This window comes from Lithobates pipiens, unplaced genomic scaffold (genome assembly GCF_037356315.1).
Source record: "Lithobates pipiens isolate NorthernLeopardFrog02 unplaced genomic scaffold, aLitPip1_a1.2 Scaffold_8, whole genome shotgun sequence".
Taxonomy (NCBI): domain Eukaryota; kingdom Metazoa; phylum Chordata; class Amphibia; order Anura; family Ranidae; genus Lithobates; species Lithobates pipiens.
This window is the reverse complement of record NW_027507903.1, coordinates 628,002,539-628,028,433: the sequence shown is the minus strand read 5'-3', so window position 1 is coordinate 628,028,433 and position 25,895 is coordinate 628,002,539. Positions and strand designations below refer to the sequence as shown.

The 25,895-nt window shown below is 44.5% G+C and overlaps 1 protein-coding gene across 1 annotated transcript; it reads left to right on the top strand.

Moving 5' to 3' along the window:
- Nucleotides 1-753: 753 nt before the first annotated feature.
- Nucleotides 754-13,154, top strand: LOC143961497 (olfactory receptor 11A1-like). The gene is made up of 2 exons (XM_077470794.1): nt 754-872; nt 12,160-13,154. Exons 1-2 carry the CDS (start codon nt 786-788, stop codon nt 13,069-13,071), a joined length of 999 nt encoding a protein of 332 aa, XP_077326920.1. The 5' UTR covers nt 754-785; the 3' UTR covers nt 13,072-13,154.
- The last annotated feature ends 12,741 nt before the right edge of the window (nt 13,155-25,895 follow it).

Genomic DNA, 25,895 nt, shown 5'->3' with positions numbered 1-25,895 from the left:
ACACCCAGCTAAACTGCATTCTTACCCTTGCCAGCTGTGACAGTGACACCTGCGGTCAAGGAGAATCCAGTGCAACCCAGCTGGACTGGTACTGAAACCAGAAATTTTGAAAATTAGCCCCATAACCCAACTGTGGTTTCAGGAAAATTTACTTTGAAAAACCACATAGTGCCTGCTCGTCAGGAGCCAGCGCTACACATTTTTGATTAATAAGAAAGGAACGAACATACAAGTTGAAACGTTATAAAAACAATATTATTGATCTTATAGGGTCAATAATCCCCAATGAGTACTGGGCATACCAAATATAGCAGATCTTGACATGGTCCTCTACATGTTTCACGGTGCTTACCGCTTCCTCAGGAGGAGTCAATCAATGTTATCTACAAGATAATAAATCATAATAATCATAGCTATATAAGAAATATAAATATTAAAATATGATACAGTAAATGGCCAATATTGCCCTTGTAGTTTATGTTCAATGTGTTTAAAATAGCCAGAGGCAATGGTAGGAAATAGGTGAGTGGATACAATTTGTGAAAATAAACATGAATTCCCCTACTGCTTTCTATTTAAGATAAATAAAGAGTGTGTGTCAGGAGAAAATGGATTCTAAAAAAAAAAAAAAAAAAAAAAAGAATTCCTAAAGGATTATTAGCAATTAGGTAAATTAGCCACGCAAAAAACAGCCAACCAAGGGGGAGTAAAATGTATAAAAGGTTTTCAGATCCACTCAGTACATAACAGAGACTAATATTTCCCTGTAAGTGGTAACATTATTCATGGCTGATCTGATATTCTTTGCCGGAGATTTTCAAAGTAAACAAATACATCCAGACGTCATCTCTAATAATGCTCACGGAATTGAGGTGAAGTATGTAATAACTGTTTAGAGATACATGAAAACATAGATACATCATACTGTAGAATTGCTGTTTTGTGTTTCTATACAGATGAAGAACTGTATAGCATTATAAACTGTATGCTTCAGAGCCTCTCTTATTATCATTAAATTTACCTGGGTCTTTTCTAATTATTATGCCATCGTTTCCAACTCAATTCAACTAATGCCAAAAAAAGATTGCACTGTATGTCTAGGATTTTGAGCTTTCGTGGTTCAGTGTATTCTTATAATATTGGTTACATTTTCAACCTACAATGAAAATACTTGGCAACTTCTAATTATCAAACTTACTGACTGACTATCTGCTGTTTTTTTGTTCTTTTTTCCTCATCCTTCTTTTAGGAAATTTCATGTATTTTTGTATTTAGTGTCTTTATTTATGCTCAAGAATAAAAACTAACAAAAAAAAAAATGTATTCAATGTTTAGTTAAGCAAATATGAAATATTGCATATTCATTGAGACCCAACTGAACTTTCTCTTTAAAGCAGATACATTTTTTTCAGATGCATAAAAAGAAAAAAAGAGAAGGTGTTGCAAATCTTGGTTGGTTTCCTTTAGAAAGAAGCCACACACTAAGTAGAAAAACATGTCCAATGCCTGATTCTTAAACCAAAGATACACAATATTACCAAAAGTATTAGGACACCTGCCTTTACACACACACAAACTTTAATGGCATCCCAGGCATGTTGGAAAAGGAAGGGGCTATCCCCAAACTATTCCCACAAAGTTTGGAGTATGAAATTGTCCAAAATGTCTTGGTATGTTGACACCTTAAAGCCTCGTACACACGATCAGACTTTCTGACGGGAAATGTCCGATAACAGGCTGTTGTCGGTAAATCTGACCGTATGTACACTCCATCAGACAATTGTTTTCAGGCTTTTCGCCAACAAAATGTTGGCTAGCAGGTTTTCAAACTTTCTGTGGACAAATGTCTGTTGTTGGATTTTCCGAGCATGTGTACACAAGTCTGTCGGACAAAAGTCCAAAGTGCAAACAGGCATGCTCGGAAGCAAGGACGAGCCAGAAGTGGTCAGTCTTGTAAACTAGCGTTTGTAATGGAGTATTTACATTTGTGACGCAGCAAATTATGAAATCTCCAAATGCAGCGCACAATTCTTTTCTTCTTTAACCTCCCTGGCGGTATGATTCAGTCTGGATTTAGGTGCTGAAAGTGGTACAAATATTTTGCATGGAAATTTGGCGTTTTATATTGTAGTCCTGTAATTCTTAGGAATAACTCACTTAAATCTGTTCAAACCAGAGTCTAGCAGACATCCCGGGTATGATAAAGTTTATAATATAATAAAGAATAATAAAAATTATTCAATAACGTAATCAAATCCTAAAACACTGAAAAAGGGACACTTTTTGGTTGCTATGGACAATCTCCAAATTCCAGGCAGAAAAAAACAGTATTTATAATATAAAAGTGCATGCAGGGCATTGCACAGACCACTAGGGACAAAGGGGGTGTGTATTTTTTAATACAGTACTGTAATCTGTAAGATTACAGTGCTGTGTGTGTTTTGCGTGTTTTTACTTTTTTGAATTTGCCACTGATCTCCGCTCCCGTGCGCCGTAATATCGCAGGGAACGGAGCTCGGCGGCATTCGGCACTGTGAATCAAGTGGAGGAGCTCACACACACAGCAGGGAGGACATCACTGGATCCAGGGGACAAGGTAAGTAACTCTCCCTGTGTCCTCCCTGTATCCAGCGATGTGATCCCGAGTCTGGCTCAGGGTTACCGCTCCTGTCAGTAAAATCCCAACCCGAGCCAGACTCGGGATTACCGCTAGGGGGTTAATGAGATAATAATGAAGCTGCTTTAAAAGCTGGTGATACTGATGGAGTTATTGCAAACAAATTTTCAAAGGCTTTTTTTTCTAGTGATAACAAGAATATTATTATGCTTTTTTTTTATTTGGGCAAGTTACCACAACACCATTATCCTGTCGTTTTAAGATCAAACATACAACTATGTTGCTGTCGATTGTAAATTTTACATTGTATTTTTTTAAATATAACTGCCTACTCCCAAACTATCATTTGAATACAATTAGACATGCTATCTGCCAATAGAACTTTACCTGACACAGGAGCCAGCAAAGTCACCACTGTCCCCTGTAGTCCAGAGCCTCCATCTTCTCGGTGGGTCTCGCTGCTCCACCGCTGTCATTCGACAAAGCCGCGATGACTTCACTCCTGCGCATGCGCACGGGAGTCGCCACTGACAGCGGCACGCTCAGTGCGCCTGTGCGCCACTGTCTACGTCGCATGCGCCGTAGACAGCGGTGCCTGTATTTTGGCAAATATCTCCTAAACTGTGTAGGTTTAGGAGATATTTCTCCTTAATCTAGGTTTACCTGTAGGTCAAAGTGGTTTGTAAGTGATTGCAACCACTTTAACTCCTCAGAGAGCCAGAAACTGTGTTTACACCAAGCTTCCGATTCGCCATGTGCCCCGAGCAATCACGAGAGCCCGGCAATGATCGAGACCGTCAGGCAATCGCATTAGCTCGGGGAGCAAGGGGGCGTGCAAGCACCCCCTAGTGGCCGCTTATGTTACCGATGTAACATGAAGGCGATACGCGCAGCCGAGCCATGTTGCTGCAGTACAACTGTGGCGGCTGGTCGGAAAGCGGTTAAACATGTATTGCAATATATGTGAACTAAATATATCCCTGTTTTTCATTGCATAGTTTGCTAGAAAGGGTTCATAGCAGTGTGTGGAGCAGTGATTATCAACCAGGGTTCCTCCAGAGGTTGCTAGGGGTTCCTTCAGCATTGGGCAATTTCTGCCTCTCAGATAAGTTCCCACTGACAGCATTGATCTTTTTAGCTATCTGTAAGGAGGTAATTCTTCCCAATGATCACAAGTGTAAGGACCATTCTTCCAACTGACCATCACACTAATGTATCATGAGTTGTAGATTTCTACTTTTTAGCAGGGGTTCCCCGAGACCGGAGAAGTATTTCAAGGGTTCCTCTATGTTGAAAAGGTTGAGTGTGGTGTGGAGGGTTCATCCAGAATGTGTAGTGTTAATATGTGGTCACACCCCATTAGCACCTGATAGTTTAAATACATGTACAAGCTATTGGGAGTTAAGCATAGGTATATATTTTCTCTCCTAAAAAACAGATTGAAATTTACTGACACAACACCCAAAATTTACCAGCACAGCCAAATTTTTACTGGCATTTCCAAAAGTTACAAAATTACAGTTTTTTTTTCATTTTAATGGTAGGTTTATTTTAACAGTGAGAGACAGAATATCAACAAAACAAAAACCAGAAAAACGCATTTCAAAAAAGTTATAAATTGATTTCAATTTTAGCGAGTGAATTAAATATTTGACCCCTTTGCGAAACATGACAGTACTTGGTGGAAAAACCCTTGTTGGCTTTTTTTTTTTTTTTTTTTTTAAAGGAAAAAACGAGTTTATTGGTAAATGGCACAGTATAAAAAAAGGGTTACAGTTTTGGTACAGTCGGCAGCAAAGAGTAATAACAAGCAGAAGCAGCTCCTCCACATCGAAAAACACAAGACAGGTCTATTAAAACTATGTCATTATACATGCATAAGCACTGCAACTGTGCTGCATAGTAAACAGAGAAGCAGAAGAAAAACCATTATCACATAAAAACACGTCAATCACATAGGTCACCCAGGAAGGTCGCAACATGTCAGTAGATCTAGTCCACACAAGTGTCTGGGTCATTGAGCCAACAATCCCAGATCTTATTGAATTTGTTTGGGCAACCCCTGTGTGCATAAATGACTTTCTTTATCGGCAAAGTTAGATTAACCTCAGCTGCCCAAGCCCTGAGCGTCTGGGTTTCTGGCCGCATCCACAACCGGGCAATTAGCTTCCTAGCACTGAACAATGTTTCTTGGATGAAAATAGCACTTGAGGGTTCCGCCGGGACGTCCAGCTCCAGGCCTAGTAAACAAGTCTTGGGGTCCACCTGAAGGGGGGAGCCCATATGGTCATGGAGGAATTGAACCACTTGCAGCCAGAAGGCCTGAACGTCCGGACAAGACCATATCAAATGGTAGAAGGAACATGGGAGACTCCCACAATGTGGACACCCCGGTTCCAGGGAGGGTTTGTATCTGCAAATTCTGGCAGGAGTAAGATAGGATTTATGTAGGATGTACAGTTGAGTCAGTCTGTCGGTTATCCTAGGGGAAACTTGCTTAACCTTATCCAAGATCTCCTCCCATTTCTCACTCTCAAGCGGGCCCACATCCTCCTCCCACCTGTATCTTGTTACCTCTGTAAGTCTGGCTACAGCACGTCTTCTAAGGGAGTCATATAGAGTAGATATTAGTTTTGTGGGCTCCTCACCAACTATAGTACCCACTACTGACAGTTCTTGGGGATCAGGGAATCCCCCCTCAAATTGAGCCCGAAGGGCATGGGATAACTGCGCAAAATGAAAGATCATATGCGGGGGGATCTCGAACTCTCTCTGTAGTGTCTGGAAACTACGTACCCCCAATGGGGTGACGACCTGATACAGGTACACCACCCCTCTGGAGGCCCAGAGACCCGCACCCGGAAGCCCCCGAAGTTCCCTCAGCTGAGAGTTGTACCACAGGGGTGTATGGGAGTGCACCCAGTCCGCCCCCAACATCTTTTGTGCGATGCCCCATACCCGCCTATGCTGAATCAGCAAAGAGGCATAACTCTTCACTCTCCTATTAGACTCCCTCCCCCTAAACAGAACCTGAAGGGGAGAATGGGCACAGCTATTAGGCATTCCGCAGAGTAGTGCTTGGTACCTAGAAGCGTCTGCTTTGTGTAGGTGAAAGAAGTGGGAGAGCTGGGCAGCAATGTAATAGGCGTGGAAGTCGGGGAGTGCAGCTCCCCCCATATTGGTAGGATTCTTAAGTGTATTCCAAGCCAGCTTATGTCTGGCGGAGCCCCAGACAAAGGAATTAAGGATAGTATCTATGGTTTGAAAATATTTAAGGGGGATAAGAGTAGAAGCCTGCCAGAATTTGTATAGGAACTTGGGCAGGAGAATCATTTTGATTAAGTTTATCCTTCCCATTACACCAAGGGGGAGTCTGGCCCAGGATTGAGTCCTAGTTTTCAAATATGAGATCAGGGGTTCAATATTATGAACTATGTAATCGGAGGGATCCCTAGTAATCTGGACTCCCAGGTACTGAATGGAAAACACTCTGCACAATGGGAGGGAGGCCGCATCGCGCTCCGGCGGAGAGAGGTCAATGGGGAGAATTAGCGACTTTGCCCAGTTAATAGTAAGGCCCGAGTGTTTACCAAAGTCTTCGATGGTACTAAGAGCAGCTCTCAAGGAGGGCCCCTCATCCTCAAGATACAGGAGCATATCATCTGCGTAAATGCTCACCGTCTCCGTTATGGACCCCGCTCTAAGGCCCCTAATGAGTGTGTTGGACCTGAGGGATATAGCCAGCGGTTCCACCGCCAGGGCGTATAAGAGCGGGGACAGGGGGCACCCCTGCCTGGTCCCCCGCCCCAAGGGAAAAGGACCTGACAGGCAACCGTTTACCGCCACACGCGCCTCTGGAGAGAAATTTAGTATCCGGACCCACTTTAAAAAATTTGGCCCAAACCCAAATCGTCTAAGGCATTCCCACAAATATCCCCACTCCACTGAATCAAATGCCTTAGCCGCGTCCAACGCCACCACGGACCTAGTACCTCCATTGTCGTGAGAAGCTTGCAAGTTCATGTGGAGTCTGCGGATGTTCATTGCCGTGTTTTTACCGGGCATGAAACCTGTCTGGTCTGGGTGGATAAGGGACAAGATATGGGGGCATAACCGGGACGCTAATACTTTAGCTAAGATTTTTATGTCCACCTGTAACAGTGAAATCGGGCGATACGAATCGGGCGGTGCGGATCTTTACCTGGTTTTGGGATGACTATAATTGTCGCTTGTCTCAAAGTATCTGGGAGGGAATCGGATTCAAAAAGGTAAGTGTACAGATTTAGTAGCTCAGGGGCCAATACCTCAGAATATGCAGCATAAAAATCTAACGGTAGACCATCATGTCCTGGGGCTTTGGCCGCTGCCAAGGACGATAGTGCCAGTTCAACTTCCTCAAGTGAAATCGGAGATTCCAAATCTGTGATCTGGGCCACCGAGAGTTGAGGAAAGAGAACATCCTGTAGAAATGCCCGGGTCTCCTGAGGCGTGACCTCTACACGAGAGGTGTAGAGGTCAGCATAGTAAGACCGGAACATCTCGGCGACGCTCCCCGGGTCAGAGACAAGAGCTCCACTCTCATCCACTAGAGATACCACTACCGGTGGTCTCGCATCTTGGTGGGCAAGGTATGCCAACAGTTTACCCGCTCTCTCACCCTGCTCAAATATCCGCTGCCGCGTAAAATTTTTTTTTCGTTTGGCCTGTTCAAATTGCAGTTGGTCTAAAACACGTGTTTGGAGCTTGAGAGCCGAGACGCTCTCCTCACTGGGGTGCATTACGAACTCCCGGGTGACAACCTCCAACTGCTCCTCCGCCTGACTGATTAGCATTTTAGAGGAACATTTCAACCTGTTGATTCGCCTTATCATAGTGGATCGTGCATGAATTTTGAATGCCTCCCAGACACTGCCACCCGTTGCTGTCCCCCTATTAATGGCAAAAAAGTGACTCCACTCCTCAGACAGGTCCTCCCACTCCCCCAGCGCCTTCAGCCAAAAAGGGTTGAGGCGCCAGACCCGAGGTCCAGCCTGCTGTGTCAGTAGAAGGGTAGCCCAACAGGGAGTGTGATCTGATAAGGATCTCGCATGGAACCCCGCATCCTCCAACTGGGGAAGGAGGACGTTCGATGCCAAAATGTAATCTATGCGAGACATAGTAGAGTGCATAGCTGAGAAGCATGAATATGCCTGGGTCGTGGGGTACCTATGTCGCCAGACATCAGTCAGCGAGAAGTCCCTAAGGGTGCGACACAGTCTGGATCCTATCTGGGCCGTAGGGGCGGAGCCACCCTGCAGCCTATCCATGTTCGGGTTGAGGGCGATGTTAAAGTCCCCAAGCCATATGGCAGGGGTATCTGGGTACTGGGCCATATAGGATAGTCCCTCAGACACAACACTAGCAGAGTAAGGAGGTGGTATGTACATAGCCAAGATTAGATAACGCCTGCCTTGTATAGTGCAGTGTACAAAGACAAACCGGCCCTGGGGATCAGTCCGCAAGTCAAGCAGGTGAAATTGTAATGTCTTAGCTATCAACAGGGATACGCCTCGAGAATAGGGGGTGTGGGTTGCGTGGTACGTCCAGCCAACCCATGGCCTTCTAAGTGCCAACTGGAGCCGGCCCGTAACATGAGTTTCTACCAGCACTATAAAATCTGCTCTGTAAGATTTAAGGCATGTAAAGATGGCCGTATGTTTGAGCTTATCCCTAATGCCCCGGACGTTCCACGTCAGAAATTTAACCGGAGCCATATGACAGTAGCGTTCAATCTATGCACCTGGCTGGGCGGACCGATCCCCAGTGCGGGACCCATCTCATTCCCCCCAACCACCATCCACCAGCCCATCAGTAAATACTGGAGCACATTCCTTTATACCATAAACTCAAAAATTAACCAAAAAACCAACACAAACCCAAACCCCAGCCCCAACTCCCCTCCCCCACCCAGCTCTCAGCCCCCCCAACTGAGCCGGAGCATACATCCCCAACTCGCCAAACTTTCGCCTGTACCCCCTGCATCAAAAGCATCCAGCAAACCCTCCCCCCACTGCCTGGATTATGCAAGTCCACAGGGGGACAAACTGGGCACTTAACTGTACACGGGGCGGTCACTCGCTGCATAAGGCTCAGAGAGTAGCCCACCGGGCTAAGCCGTGAAACAAGGGTCGCAGCCCCCGCCCCCGGTATCAATGAATGAGGCATTCCAAACAAAAATATATAGTTAACAGTTATGACAATAATAAAGTTAAAGGTAGGAAGAGGAAGAGAGGAGAAGTAGAGAAAGGGGACAAAAGAAATAAGAGAAGAGAAGGAGAGCACATGCCCGAACAAGGTGTACTCATATTGCAGGGTCAGCCAGCCATGTGAAAACAGGGAGACATAGCATAAGAAGTTCCAGGCCCACGCAGACAGTCACAGAGGAAAGATCGTGGTTAGGCCTCAGCTCAGCAAACCGCGCTGGAACAGTCTCAGTTCACAAGGTGAAACCTGGCACACATGGTGAGGTTGTAGGTAGCGATGAACAAAGCCTAAAGTGCTAGCAGTCAACATCAAGGCAGTGCGTGGTAATAAGTAAAATAGCCCAATTAACAGCTGGTAAAAGCCTACCTCCGGCGGTAAATAAACAGTGAGGGGAAGGAATCCCCAGGAATAGTGGCATATAGCAGATAGAGCAATCCATTCGTTAGGCCCGACGATTCCTGTCAGCCTCCCTTCTCTCCAGCCATTCCACCGCTTGCGCCGGGTTGTCGAAGAAGTGTGCTCGGTCTTCTCCCAGGACACGCAGCCTCGCCGGGTACATCATGGCATATTTAATGTGGTTAATACGCAGCCGCCTCTTAACCTTGACGAAACGGGCCCGTTGCTTCTGAACTTCTGCTGAGAAATCCGGGAAGGCCATGATGTGACCTGCCTGATAAGGAATGTTGCCCTTTTCTCTGCTCAAGCGCAGAACGGTATCCCTGTCCCGGTAATTGAGCAATTTGGCAATGAATGTGCGGGGCGGTGCGCCTTCCGGCGGGCCCCTTTGCGGGCATACGATGCGCCCGCTCCACTATAAAGGTGGTGGAGAATACTTCCCTTCCATAGGTTTTGATCAGAAGATTCTCAAGAAAGGTAGGTGGATCGGAGCTCTCTGCACCTTCCGGTAGGCCTATAAAGCGAAGGTTCGACCTGCGCGATCTGTTTTCAAGGTCGTCCTGTTTTTGGGCAAGGAGATGAAGTTGGCGCCTCACCTCCTCGTGGGAGTGTTGGAGCGGTTGCAACACATCTTCCGCCTGGCCGATCCTATCCTCCGTCTCCTTTACACGGTCTTTAAGTTTAGACATGTCCTGTCTTATAAGAGATATGTCAACTCTGATCTCCTCAATTTTGGTAGTAAGGGAGGATTGGCAGGTGGAGATAGCCTCCAGCACTTTATCAGTATCATTCGTCGCTGGTTGAGCTGTGGAGGGCAAGGAGGCGCCATCTTGAGCCGACTCCCTATCCTGCCTGCGGAACTTGTCCAGGGAGGCCGCCGCCGAGCCGTGCTTTTTCGTAGGAGACATGTCGGGATGAGTGACGGGGTCCCAATCCACCGATTCCCCTCAGTTGTTGGCTGTTACCGAAGCACAGGATAGCTGTTCAGGATAAACCGGGAGCGGAGCTCAACTCACTTGCGACCTACTCCATCGCCGTCCAGGCCACGCCCACAAAATTACAGTTTTAAGTACAAATTTCACTATTTAGGCTACAAACAAGTACAACATGTGATTAGCAATGTGATTTAAGGTAATAAGGGACAAAACATATTTCTTATTTTATTTTTGCTATAGTAAGTAAGTAGCTCAGGAATAGGACTCAGAAGGACAAGGAATTAGAATGGGCGGCACACACATGAAATTGACTCTCGCAGTGACACTGACAGCAGTGTGCAGCAGTACAGATTACCGACACGACACGTCCCCTCCTGAGTGACAGTGACCATCTCTCTCCAAGCCAGGTGGTCCCTCCAGTCCAAACAACACTGATGGTCCAGCTCCTGGTCTGCCTTGATCCCATCCCACAGACCCGCACACAATGCTCTGGCTGCTCTACTTGGCTCCCTTGCACCATTTTTTTAATTTTTTTTCTTTTTTTTTCTTTTTTTTTTTTTTTTTTGCCACTCAGTAGGATTCTAGTTATTAGTAATTTCTAATCAGTTTGACTCTCAGAATCCTAGTCTTTGTGATTAACATCATTGTGGCCGGGTATCCTTTTCGTTTCACCGTCTTTTTTTTTTTTTTTTATCTTCTTGTTATACAATATATCCGTTTAATGTTTATCAATTTAAAAGGAGAAGACCATGTACATTTTTAAGAGAGGCTCTCTTGCACCATGACATCACAGTACATGTTCAGGCACCGCCTCCACCAGAGCCACCCGAACACACTGTAGCTGGCACTTGTATGGTCTCAGCTGGCTCCAGGCCGAGTATCACAGCCATTTTTACTGGCATTTTTTTTTTTTACTGGCATTTACTGAAGGAGAAAATTGCCTGTTTTTCACTGGCTGCCAGAAAAAATACTGATGGTTGGCAACACTGAATCTGACCGGAAGAAAATGTATCAGGTCAGTTGTACAGAACTGCTTCCTTCACCTCTCCATGCTCTAAGCTCCTTATGATAAAATGTTACATTGGTAATAAAAAGCACAGTAAAGTCTTTCTAGAATAGATGGTAGTCACATGTCTCATTCTATCACCTATCCCAAAATTAAAGCCTTGTACACACGACCTGATTTTCCGCAGACAAAACGTCAGACTTTTGTCCGAAGGGCATTGGCCATGAACTTGTCTTGCATACAAATGGCACACAATGGTCGGCGTACTACGTGGCTTTTCATCTCTTTAGCTTCACCCTTTGGGCACCTTCTGCTAATGTTGTGTTTGGTGAGCATTGATTCCGAGCATGTGTGTTTGCACTTTGGACTTTTGTCTGACGGACGTGTGTATGCACGATCAGAAAATCTGACAACAGACCAGTGTCCGCCAAAAATGTTTAAGCCTGTCATCCAACATTTTCCCGCGGAAATTCCGATAACAATTGTCCGATGGAGCGTACAAATGGTCGGACTTTAGACCAACAGTCTGTCATCCAACAATTCCCAGTGGAAAATCCGATCGTGTGTACGAGACTTAAGGCTGTTAAGCCTAATTTCCGATTCGTAGGCAGATCTATGTAAATCATTTTCTTATGCCCCACTGGAAAACTACACATCCAAAACCACTGGTGTACACCAATGATACAGCCAGATACAATAGACATTTCTTGTTTCATGAGGAATGGTTAAAACTTGGCCAAATAGTAAGTAATATATATATATATATATATATATATATATATATATATATATATATATATATATATATATATATATATATATATATATATATTGAACGGTTCTTAACAAAATTGAATGGATAATTGCACAAAAAATTTTTTTGTTTTGCCTTCCACTGGAAAAATTGAACATGGTGGATGTTTATTCCAACCTAAATTATGTATTTTATGTTGTTTTACCAGGTGGTCTATCATAATAATGTAACCAATGTTGTACTAACAGGTTTTACGACTCTAAAATACTATAAAATTCCATTTTTCTTGGTGCTGTTTTTCATATATTGTGTTACTATTTCTGGAAATCTCTTCATTATGGTTTTATATCTTCTGAGTAAAACACTTCAGTCTCCCATGTACCTCTTCATCACCCAACTATCATTGCTTGATATAATTCTGTCTACAGATATTCTTCCCAACCTTCTTTATATCATCTTACATGATGGATGCACCATGTCTCTTGCTGGATGCGTCATCCAGTTCCTCTTCTTTTCACATACTGAGACCTCAGAGTGTTTTCTCCTGACTGTGATGTCCTATGACCGGTATTTGGCCATCTGTAAGCCCCTACATTACAACTCTATAATGAACCAATCAAATTGCATTAAATCAGTGATTACCATTTGGTCACTGGGCTTCAAAGTTACATTGATTAATTCTGTATCGTTGTGCAGTTTATACTACTGTGGACCAAATATCATTGATCACTTCTTCTGTGACTATCTAAAAATACTTGAGCTTTCCTGCTCTGATATTTCATGGATTTACATTCAGACATACGTAGTAGGTCTCATCGGCATCGTAGCACCTTTTATGATAATTGTTATATCGTATATCTATATTGGTATAACCATCCTCAAAATGAAATCAATTACAGGAAGGAAGAAAGCCTTCACCACCTGCAGCTCTCACCTGACCGTAGTTTGCATTTTTTACGGGACTCTAACTGCTGCGTATATGTTTCCAACCAAAGGTCAACTAGATATTTTAAGCAAGGTCCTCTCTCTCTTTTACACTGTAATGACTCCATTGCTTAATCCGATCATATACACCTTCAGGAACAAGGACTTTAAAAAAGCTATTGAGAAAATATTGTAAAAACATTTTTTTTTTATTAAAAATGCAAACATGATCAATAAGTAAATATTAAATAAATTCTTCTCAGAAATTAGTCTTCTTTATGCTGTATTTCCACAAGGTTTAGGAGGACGTCTATGGGAACATTTGACCATTCTTCCAGAAGCGCATTTGGGAGGTCAGGCACTGATGTTGGATGAGAGGGCCTGGCTTGCAATCTTCACTCTAATTCATGCCAAAGGTGTTCTATTTGGTTGAGGTCAGGACTCTGTGTAGGCCAGTCAAGTTCCTCCACCCCAAACTCGCTCACCAACACTATGGGGGTTATTTACAAAAGGCAAAGGCACCTTGCACTGAAAGTGCACTGAAAATGCACTTGGCAGTGCAGTCGCTCTAAATCTAAGGGGTAGATCTGAAATGAGTGGAAGCTCTGCTGATTTTATCATCCAATCATGTGCAAGCTAAAATGCTGTTTTTTATTTTCCTTGCATGTCCCCTTTGGATCTACAGCGACTTTACTTCCAAGTGCACCTGCAGTGCAAAGTGGATTTTCCTTTAGTAACTAACCCCCTATATTGCCAAAAAGTATTGGGCCACCCCTCCAAATCATTTGGTGGAAGGGGGATTATGGTGTGGGTTTTATTTTTTTTTTTCAGGGGTTCCAGTGAAGGGAATTCTTAATGCATCAGCATACCAAGACATTTTGGACAATTTCATGCTTCCAACTTTGTGGAAACAGTGTGGGGGGGGGTGCAATTCCTGTTCCAACATGACTGCGCACCAGTGCACAAAGCAAGGTCCAGAAAGAGATGGATGAGCAACTACAAGCCATGCCTTTTCGTCCAACATCAGTGCCTGACCTCACAAATGCGCTTCTGGAAGAATGGTCAAACATTCCCATAGACACACTCCTAAACCTTGTGGACAGCCTTCCCAGAAGAGTTGAAGCTGTTATAGCTGCAGAGGGTGGGCCGACTCAATATTGAACCCTACGGAGTAAGACTGGGATGCCATTAAAGTCCATGTGCGTGTAAAGGCCGCCATTCTTATACTTTTGGCAATATAGTATATATATATATATATATACATATACATACATATACATATATATATATATATATATATATATCCCTTTCATGCCTAAGCCTATTTCTGACATTTGGTGTTTACAAGTTAAAATCCATATATATATATATATATATATATATATACACACATATACATATACATATATATATATATATATCTTAGATCCACCAAACATTTGGTGTTTACAAGTTAAAATCCATATATATATATATATATATATATATATATATATATATATATATATATATATATATATATATCTTAGATCCACCAAACATTATATATATATATATATATATATATATATATATATATATATATATATATATATATATTAGCAGAGAATCTAGAGAATAAAATGGCGATTGTTGCAAAATTTTATGTCACACGGTATTTATGCAGCATTGTTTTCTGTTTCAAAATTTTATTAGCAATAAACAAAATAATTACACAGTACGATGCAGTCATAAGGTAATTAAAACAATTTGGTAAACAGCATGTAAGCAGTAGTGGTGGGACTTAGTCCCTATATAACATAGTCAAATACAAAACGGGATCATGCAGTTCAGATCATAAAGGAGAGTATCTATCTGTGTAAACAGTCAAGTGTCTTAGAGCCCGGAGTCGCCGGGGACGGAGAAACAAGTTACTCTCTGGAGTAAGGTCTATGTTTTACTGGGGGGTACAGGTACTGCGTGGGCAGTGTTTTTCGGAAATAGAGAAATGGGATAGTGATAGCAGCCAGATTGGAAATAAGAAAAGGAGTAGAGGGGGAAACGAGAAGAGAGAGAAGCTGGGAAGGGCAGGGGGGAGGTTGGTCGGCCGGTCCGCACGGGCCCAGGTCGTCATACATAGGGGGTTCCCTTCATGAGGGATAAATCAGGGTTCTAAAAGGTTGAGATCTAAGTCGGGGGGTAGGAAGTGTTTTATCCAGGGATGCCAGATTTTATGAAACCGGGGCATGCGGTCTAGATTTTCGCTTCAATCTTGCAATGGATCATAGCCTGCGTGACCCTATTTTTAAGTTCAGCTACGGGGAGTGTTGGTGTCTTCCAGGCTCTAGCTATCGTTTGTTTTGCCGCCGTAGTTAGTTGGAGAAATAGGGACAACTGGTTTTGAGTGCAGTTACGGGGTGTTAGGTTAAGTAAGGCCAGAGATGGATCGGGTGGTATTGAGTCTCCCAAAAGTAATGACGCCATCTGGAATGTCGCTGCCCAAAAGTGATATGGATATGAGTACCAGCTTCGGTACAGCCTCTAAAGCATGAAGCGGGGTAACCAGGGACAAACTTTGCTATTCTAATGGGGACCAGATACCACTGCATGAGAACTTTAAAGTTTGCCTCTGAGGCCACGACATTTTTGAGTAACCTCTACTCAAGAAACCAAACCTGGACCCTCAGGATCCAAACAACCGTAGGCCGATTACAAGCCTCAACACCATTTCTAAGATCATGGAGAAAGCTGTAGTACATCAGCTACAACTTCACCTGGATACTCACAAACTCCTGGACCCGCTGCAATCAGGCTTCCACCCGGGTCATGGAACAGAAACAGCTCTCCTCAAGATTTGGGATGACGCCCTCGAAGCAGCAGATGATGGAGAGCCGTGTCTCCTCGTACTGCTAGACCTAAGTGCAGCGTTTGATACAGTAGATCACAATACTCTACTCGTCCGCCTCACAGAAGTAGCCGGAGTCCAAGACATAGATCTCCAATGGTTCGCGTCCTTCCTAGGAAATCGGTCACAGACAGTGAAACTAGGAAAATTCCTCTCCGAAACTCGGGCAGTCACCTGCGGAGTCCCTCAAGGCTCTCCGTTGTCACCCGTTCTCTTCAACATTTACATTCGCCCACTCCTTCAAATCATCAGATGCTCAGATCTCTGCTTCCACTCTTACGCTGACGACACGCAACTTTATTTCCGGATCAATGGAAAAAAAGATCACCAACAACAACTTGAAAACTGCCTCAAATCAATAGAGGACTGGATGACCACCAACTCCCTCCAGCTGAACCAATCAAAGACAGAGCTTCTTATCTTACACCCAAATCATAAGCCCGCAACCAAAACCTCCTGGTCTCCACCAACCGTCTTTGGGCAGACTATCTCCCCAAAGACCAAAGCGAAGAGTCTCGGGGTTATTTTAGACGCACAAATGTCAATGGATGCGCAAATAGGATCTGTAGTCAGTCGATCTCACCATCTGCTGCGCATGTTTCGCAGACTCATCCCTTTTATCCCAAAGAATGACAAAGCAGTGGTAGTTGGAACAATCATTAATTCACAACTGGACTACGCAAACTCGCTTTTCATAGGATTACCACAATATCAACTTGCACGATTACAACTGATCCAAAACACAGCGGCAAGGCTGATAACAGGAAAGAAACCCTGGGAATCCATTTCTCCTTCACTGAGGAGCTTACATTGGCTAACCGTAAAAAATCGGATCACGTTCAAGACCCTTTGCCTCACCCACAAATGCGTGCATAGAGAAGCTCCGCAATACCTAATGGATAAAATAAATCATTACACACCAAACCGCAGTCTTCGATCAGCCAACAAAAACCTCCTCCTCGTGCCCAAAGCCCGGTATAAATCCAAGGGTGATCGGAGATTCGCTGTCCAAGGGCCTCGGCTATGGAATGCTCTACCAATCAACATCCGCCTGGAAGAAAATCACCTGGCTTTTAGGAAAAAACTCAAGACCTTCCTCTTTTAGCAGATGATCAAAGCTCGCCACAGTGCCTAGAGGCGATTCAGTTCACATTGTGCGCTATACAAGTATTTCATTCATTCATTCATTCATTCATTTCATTCATTCATTCATTTTGGGTTGCATTACTAGTATTGGCCCAGATCGTCGTCCATGTATCAGCATCATAATCTATATTGAGGTCTGTGGACCATCTAGTGGCATAGGGCGGGAGGGGAGCGGGTGGGGAAGTGAATTGAGAGTATAGTTGGGAAATAATGCCAGGCGCATGCCGGTCAGAATCACATATTTTTTCATAGGTTGAAATGCATTCATTTTCCTTATTAGGTTTGGGTAGTGAATTTACAAAGTGGGAGATTTGTAGGTAGCGGAAGCATTCCCTATTAGGAAGTCGAGATTGGGCTTGTAGGATGGGGAAAGGTTTGATCAGTCCATTCCTTGTTGAGCACAAATTCGATCCAGGCCTGCCCGAGACCAAGCCACAAATAGGCCTGGCTCGGAGAAGGTTGGGTCAAACAGTGGATGTCCGAAGATGGAAAGTTGGGATTTAAGGTGGAAGGGCTTGTGGATCATGTCCCAGATTTTAAGGGAGTGCTGGGTTATCGGATTGGCAAGTTTGCCCCTCTGCGAGGGGGCTAGCCATAGGAGATTGGATATAATAACAGGGTGAGCGTCTATGGCCTCAAGACTAACCCATATCGGTATTTCAGTTTTCGCATGATATAGGGTGATCTGGGCTAGCTGGGCTGCATAATAATAATAGCGAAAATTTGGTACATCTAGGCCACCTCGTGCCTTGTGAGCGTAGACTTGGAGATCCTGGGTCTAGTAGACCCCCAAATGCATTTGAATACTTTGCTCTGCACAAGTTGATGATAGTAAGGTGGTATTGGGATCAGAAGGACCCGGTACAAATAGAGCAGTTTGGGTAGTACCGTCATTTTGACTGCTACGACTCGACCTAGCCACGAAACACATAGCGGTTGCCAGGCGGCCAAAAGATTTGTTAGCTTTCGGATCAAGGGGAGATAGTTGTGCTGAAAAAGATGTGAAGGATTGGTTGTCAGGTGGATACCCAGGTAGGGAATAGAAGTTGTGGACCATTGAAACGGGAAGTTGCTACGCAAACGGTCAAGTTCACCCCTAGGCAGAGACACGTCAAGGGTTTGATTGCTAGTGCAAACAATAAGGGGGAGAGGGGGCAACCCTGCCTCGTCCCCCGTTGGATGGGGAAATACTCAGACCGAAAACCCGCATACCGCACATATGCTCGAGGTTGGGTATATAAGGTATATAAGGCTGCTATCCAACTTAGGAAGTGGGGACCAAATCCCCAGCGCCGCAAGATATATTGTAGGTAAGGCCAGGATACCGTATCGAACGCTTTGCGTATGTCTAGCGAGAGCAAATGCATGGGGATTTTACGGGTTTGAGCAATATGTTGAAGAAGAATGACCCTTCTAATATTATCACTGGCTTGTCTCTGGGGGATGAACCCCACCTGATCTTTATGTATCAGCTTCCCTATAAGGGGATTCAGACGGAGTGCCAGGACTTTGGCTAAGATCTTAACGTCAATGTTAAGTAATGATATTGGCCTAAAATTAGACCATAAGGTGTTGTCTGTGTTCGGCTTAGGGATCATCGATATAATAGCCGTCAAGGCGTCTCTGCCAAGGGAATGTTGTTGGAGAAGAGAGTTAAATGAGCTAGTGAGAAGGGGGGAGAGCGTGTTTGCAAAATTTCTTATAATAAGTCGCCGGCAGCCCGTCAGGGCCGGGTCTTTTATGGGGCTTCAGGGATTTGATGGCCGCAAGAACTTCCGTAGTGGAAATGGAAGCATCTATTGACTCACGGTTAGTGGCTGATAAGTGAGGGAGAGATAGCGATTGGAGCAGAGAGTCAGCACGGGTGCTAGAGAAGGGGGTTCCGGGTTCATAGGTCAGGTTTGTTTGCTTTGGTGTAAGTCGTGTGGGCCGATCTGCATATTGCTTTTTCTGAATCTTCAGCTAGTAGTAGGTCTAAAGCAAGCTTCGTTTTTTCCAGGACTAGTCTATTGGCCTCTGAGGGAGTAGACTGGAATAGGAGAAAGTGGCGCTGAAAGTCTTCTTCTAACTGGCGTAATCGAATTCGCCTATCTCTATTGAGGTGGGAAGATACCGAGATGCAGGTGCCCCGTATGACTGGTTTGTGGGCTTCCCAAAGTAGGGCAGGGGATATACCCGGCGTGCTGTTGTTAGACACATAGTCATTGAGTGCTGATTGGATATCTAGACAGTATGATTGGTTGGACAAAAGGGTTTCATTCATGGACCAAGTCCTGTCCGTATTTTGTGGGATTACCAAGGCTAAAGTAGTGATCACTGCACAGTGGTCTGACCATGTGATTGGATGGATATGAGAATGTAAGAGGGTGGTTGCAGAGGTTATCTGAATAAAAATGTGGTCAATTCTTGAAAAGGAGTTATGAGGGTTTGAGTAGAAGGTATAATTTCTTTTGAGGGGATTGCATTCTCTCCATGTGTCAATAAGGGCTGCGTGCTTATTAAGTTGAGTGCACAGTTGTCGTGATGGAGAGAAATGTTCTGATGTGTAAGGGGTTTTGTCAAGGTGCGGGTGTAAGACTAGGTTAGTGTCTCCGCAAATGAACAGAGCTCCTTTGCTATGAGCCTTGATTACCCGTAATAAGTGTGAGAAAAAAGGGTTGGGGTTTGTGTTAGGGGCATAATAAGATACGAAAGTGACCTCCGTATCTTGTATATGGCCTGTGACAATTAAATAGCGGCCCTCTGGGTCTCTGATTTCAGAAGTTGAGGAGAACAGGAGAGAGTGGTGGAAAGCCAAAAGAATGCCCCTATGTTTTGAAGAGGAGGAGGCGGTATAGACCTGGGGAAATTTGGCATGGAAAAATTTGGGGGTGGACTTGGCGGCAAAGTGAGTCTCTTGTAATGCCACTACACTAGCTTTCAGTGAAATAAAGGTCCTGAAAGCTTTAAGACGTTTGTTGGGAGAATTTAGCCCTTTCACATTTAGGGATAACATAGGGACCAATAAGAGAGAGCAAGAGGTGGTGGGCCATGCGAACCGACCGACCAAGGCAGAAGGGAAAGGAAGGAGGAAAGGGGGGGAGACAGTCGAAGAGACTAGGAAGAGAGGAAAAGGTAGAGAGTAATGGAGATGAAGGGTAGAGGACATTGCACGGACCAGATGTTTCCGGATCGCCCAATCAGTGGGTGCAGCAACTAGCCTGCCAACTAGCCAGTCAACAGGAGGTTGCACCATCAAAGGGGGGAGCAGTGACAGCTCACCGCCGCGAACCAAACAGATACAAACATTCGCTATTGTAACATAACACCAAAAATATAACACAGTTCTGAGATGAACCTATATGTGCAAACCATAGGTAAAGGTCAATAGGGCCTTAGGAGAACCGATTAGCGGAGGGCGTATAAGGTAAATGGGGTCGGAGGGGGAGCGAAATGACCGCTAGATTAATGGGAGGGAAAAGGGGGTAAGGATAAGGGTGGGGAAAGGGGTGAGTATGAGGGGGCGGGGAGGGGGGAGGGGGGGGGGGAAGGGGGAAGCCAGGAGAGGAAAGGGAAAAAAAGGGGGGTCAGGGGCACATACATAAGTACTTATGGTATAAGCAGCTTAATATAACAGTTAAATTATAATAGATAGCCTCTAAGGGGGTATCAGGCATCAGGCAGCAAACATGTTTGCCCGGGCCTGATATCCACAACATGAGATGATAACCAAAGCGTCGTTATAGGTTTAGAGAGTTAGTGGAGGCTAATCATTTACCAGTACGAGAGCTAGCTATATATTGCAAAAGCCAAAAAGAAATGAAAAAAAAAAAAAATAAATGCCCCCCCCCCCCCCCCCAAACAAAAATAAAAATGAACACCAACGGTTTTGAAGGAAAAAATTTTTTTTTTTGTTTTGGGAAGTTAGACAGCAGGTTCTTGATGTAAGGCCAGAGTTTCCTAAGGCGTAATGGGACAGCAGGGAAATCATATATCCAATGTCCGACAGGGACAGGCGGTCAAGTGGGTATATGCTGATAAGAGGCTCAGTTCCTGGGGACTACCAGGGCATGGTAAAAAAGAAGGTAGGTATGGGGGCGAAGCAGTTCAGCGGGGTACATATACCTTGGGGCTAGAAAAGCCCAAACTTGAGGGACGCTTGGGTGTGCTTCACCGGAGTGAGGACGGGCCCAAGAGGTCTTGCTGATTTCTCCTCGGGGTGGCCACGTAAGGATGCGGAGCAGCCCGGGCTGGGGTCCGAGGCACCGTGGTTTCAGTTTGGATAAGCGGGGGCGGTGGGGCGAGCTGAAGATTTTCCAGGAGGCTCTGGAGGGCATCAGGCATAGAACAGGTATGCTGTTGACCTTGGTATGAGAAGTGAAGTGCGAACGGAAATCACCAGGCATACTTGATCTGATGATGCTGGAGGATTTTTAGTTGAGGTTTCATGGCACGCCGCTTCGCTATGGTCAGCGTGGCCAGGTCTGTAAACAGTTGATACGTGTGGCCTTGAAATTGGAGAGTATCTTTATTGCGGGCTGCGGCTATAAGCTGTTCCTTCGTTCGGAAGAAATGGAGCTTAATGATTATGTCCCGTGGGGGACCATCAGCTTGATGGCGTGTAAGCGCCCTGTGAATCTGATCGAATACCAACCTCTCAATCGGGATGGAGGGGGAGAGTTCTTGAAAAAGAGCCATAGAAAAGGATTGGAGGTCATCTATGGTTTCAGGGATCCCTCTTAGGCGCAGATTGGACCTACGCGAGCGGTTCTCAGTGTCTTCAAGGCGGGAGAGCAAGATAGCATTCTCCTCCCTGAGGGCGGCTTGTTCCTGGGCTAGTTCTCGCAAGTTTAGCTCGGCGTCATCTGCCCTTGTTTCCAGGTCGGCTGTTCACTGGCCTCGGTTGCGTATCTCCCGGGTCAGCCTCTCAGTGATCTGGTCAGACGTGGTTTTAAGGGCTTTTTTGAGCATTAGTTTCATGTGTGCAAGGAAGTCAGTCTGTGACATACCTGGGGCTTGTAGTGTTGGGGAAGCCGGAGGGTCTACCCCATTTTCATCCTCCTCGCTGCTTCCCTGGTGCTGTGGATGGTTGTGCTGCTGCGAGGCTGCGAGGGCCTTCGCCGCCATTTTGGTGGAAGCACGCGCTAGGGCTTCTTTGATGGGTTTCGATTTGTTCTTTCCTCGCTGGCCCGTTAAAACCATCCCGGGAGGGTGGCGGGCTGCTGCCCGAGGTTTTCCGCTAGTCCGCTAGAGTCCGGTATTGCGGCGGTGAGTACGGAGCTATAGTGGAGTACGTCCGCCATGGTGAGCTCCGCGCATGCGCCCCCGTGCAGCATTGTTTTAAACGCAACTTTTTGGTAAAAGGGACACTTTCATGAATTAAAAAAAAAAAAAAAACAGTAACGTTAGCCCAATTTTTTTGCATAATGTGAAAGATGATGTTACGCCGAGTAAATAAATACCAATCATGTCACACTTTATAATTGCACGCACTCGTGGAATGGCGACAAACTACGGTACCTAAAAATCTCCATAGGCGACGCTTTAATTTCTTTTTACGGTTAGCAGATTAGAGTTACAAAGGATGACGATTGCGGTGATACCTCACATCTGTGATTTGAACACCATTTACATATGAGGGCGCGACTTCTGTTTGCATTTTCTTTGCTGCGCAAGCTCGCAGGTGGGAGGGGAGCGCTTAAAAAAAAATCGTATTTATTTTATTTATTTTAAAATTATTAAGTTGTGTTTAAAAAAAAAAAAAAAAATTATCAAATGTAAACATCCCTTGATATAGTAATAGGTGGTCACAGGTATAAAAAACCTCCAATCCCTCCTTTGCACTTCAAAGTATTCAGATCACTGAAAATGGTGATTCTGAATACTGTATTTTTTTTTAATCCAGCGCCATTGGCTGCCATGTAAACAGGAAGTGACGTTGTGACGTCACTTCCATGTTTACATTCAGGAGACTGGAACAAAGCTATTTCCGACTTCATGTCAGTCTGTCTGTAGCTACCAGAAGTGGGGAATCGAGGATCGGGTCTCCTGGTGGAATGGGATGCCCGGTGAGAGCGGCGGGAGGGGGGGATGTCCAGGAGGAGGGGGGGATGTGCAGGCGGTTATGCTGCGGGAGGGGGGGATGTGCAGGAGGTTATGCTGCAAAGGAAAATCAACTAGATTATGATAAACATTCTACAACTGTGTCGCTAGACTGTTGAGGGTGAGTCGCATGGGGAAGCACCCTCATATAGGTCTAGGAATCGCATAAAATGTTAAAAGTGCTGTATGCGCATTACCCAGTGAATACCTATTGCATATATATCCAAGGCTAAATTACACCGGAAGTATTTCATAGATAGGTACAGGGACCCATCTACAGGGCAAACGAGCCTATATAAATTGGTTATGTTCCCGGATAAGGGTACAATTAATGGCAGGAAGGCATTACCTAATTTAAAAATCCAACCATGGTTACAAGATAAGATACTGACCTACAAAGAATCGTTATCTGAACAACTCAGACCTACATCTTTCTCTCATATTCAAATTACTTGGTTTCACAATAGTAACTGGAACATACACTATAGGGTTCACAGAGAAACTTGGACATATCTACTAATCATGACAAACCCAAAGGGTTGTCATGGTTCTACAATATGCTCAAATATAAAAAGTCTTTCAAAAGTCTTCCAACATGCAAAATTGGGAGAAAAAATTATATTCCCCGTACACACAGAAGGAATGACAAATAGCTATTCAGTCTCATTATCGCTTCTCCCATTGTGTGAACCACTGGAGCTATTGTTAAAAATACCATTTAGCACCTATTTGACTCCAGTTAGATTTAGCCCAGATTTACCCAGAATCTTCTTCCACTTGTTGAGATTGGGGGGAAAAAGGCGGCATATCGCATATACTTTGGAGGTGCGAAGGCGTAAAAAGTTTCTGGAAAGCGGTTTTCTCTCTAGTCACTAAAGTTACTGGCCTGATCATTCTCCCGACACCACAGGTGGCTTTACCTAAAGCGGGAGTCCGCCGGGACTCCGCGTTTTTTTTTTTTTTTAAAAGCCAGCAGCTACAAATACTGCAGCTGCTGGCTTTTAAAATAGTGACACTTACCTGTCCAGCGCGCCCGCGATGTCGGCACCCGAAGCCGATCTCTAGATCGTCTGTCGGGTGCTGCCGCCGCCATCTTGGGTATGGGAATCAGGAAATGGAGCCTTTCGGCTTCATTTCCCGGTCCCCTACTGCGCATGCGCGAGTCGCGCTGCGCAATAAGGACGGTCCCCACTGCCTCTGGGATCTGTGTGTTTCCCAGCAGGCAGTGGGGCACTTGCGGAAAGGGGTGGGCACTTGCGGAAAGGGGCGTAATCTACGCCCCTTTCCGCAGAGAGCTATACCGGAAGTGGGTGCAGATACCTGTACTGTACAGGTATCTGCACCCCCCTCCCCCCTGAAAGGTGCCAATTGTGGCGCCGGAGGGGGGGAGGGTTCCGATGAGCAGAAGGTCCACTTTAGGGTGGACCTCCGCTTTAATATAGGTATACACTCTGTAACAACACAGTTCAGACCCCTGATATAATATGCATACTCTCATAGCAGCAAGATTATCTATCACATCAACATGGAAGTCCACTATGGCCCTTAATGTTTCTGAGGTAATATATAGAGTTAAGTCACAATACACTTTGCTATGAGGTTCCAAAACCTTCTAAATGTAATTTTTGATGGAATGCATGGGCAGAATGTCATCCGGTTGATGACTAAATGAATACATTCACCATTTATTGATGACTAAATGATTCTTAATATTCTGACCAAAGACATATCAATATGGTACAAGCTGTTTTTTTATTTTCTCTTATGTTATATTAATATCATTAATGTATAATCTCTCGGGGTTACATATATTCTAGAGGTATGGAATTTAACTTTTAACGTAGACATGTCAAGTTTTTTCATTTTTTTTTTTTTACATAGGATGGGAAGGCGTTGCCTATGTCCCGTAGCACAGTTAGTTCTCAATAGGGGTGCCTGGGAGATGGGGACAACACCATCGTTCAAGAAGAGCCCAGTGTCCACGCTTTCATTGGACTTGGTTACTAGCTAATTCTCCTATGTTATACAACTTTATAAATGTAAAACTTCTCTACTCATTGACATACCTCACTGTCTATTATGTCTATGTTATGCAACCGTTTGTTATTATTGTAGAAAACTCAATAAAAATGTGTAAAAAGAAAATGAAGACTCCCACTGTAAATGTATTTCACACAGAACAGGTGCAGCAACAATCACAACACAGTCTCAGCAGAAACCCTCCACTAAGCCCATAAGGCACGAAATCCACCTTCAGATTGTCATACTCATGGAAGTTCCCCAAAAGATATAAAGCTCACCATAGTGTAAAACCATACAAACTCTAATCCAACTCACAAAATATTGCACTTACATCAGAGTCTTAAGCCGGCCGGCAAAGGTGATAGTATTAATTGGACAAGTGAAGTGCAAAAAAAAAAAAAAAAAATCATTGTTGTGTGCTTCACAATAAAAAAAGAAAACCTTTAAAGTTGTGGGCACGTTCTGTAAATTAAATAATGCAAATCCTAAAACAAAGGGGTGAATACTTTTGCAAGGCACTGTTATGGATGTTTTTCCTATTTCAGGGAAAATCAAGTATTTTATACTTTATGTAATTTTATATTGTGGCCCTTCTTCAGGTCTTTGTAATATAGACAGCCAATGGGGTTTAAATAGGTGTGGACTGAGGGAAGGATCACAAATTTAAAGGAACCATGATTGGTGTCTCCACCGCTTCTAGCCTCATTTTGGACTTGTGTTCCTCGATCGTAAGATGTCACGCTCGGCTGTTTCCATTCACCAGCTCCGGTCGGTGGTTGTTTCAGCGGCCTCTTGGTCCCTTCCTTGTTCCGTGGCTGTTCCACCATCCTGTCACATATCATTGGAGCTTTGATAGAGGCCTCATATTGTCCATCTGGCTCTGCACA

What these genes read in the sequence shown, in the direction of transcription:
- LOC143961497 (XM_077470794.1), top strand. Translation starts at nt 786, where the DNA reads ATGGCTGATCTGATATTCTTTGCCGGAGATTTTCAAAGTAAACAAATA. An exon ending in ATAATGCTCACGGAATTGAG is followed by an intron (nt 873 to 12,159) that starts GTGAAGTATGTA and finishes TTGTTTTACCAG; the next exon opens with GTGGTCTATCATAATAATGT.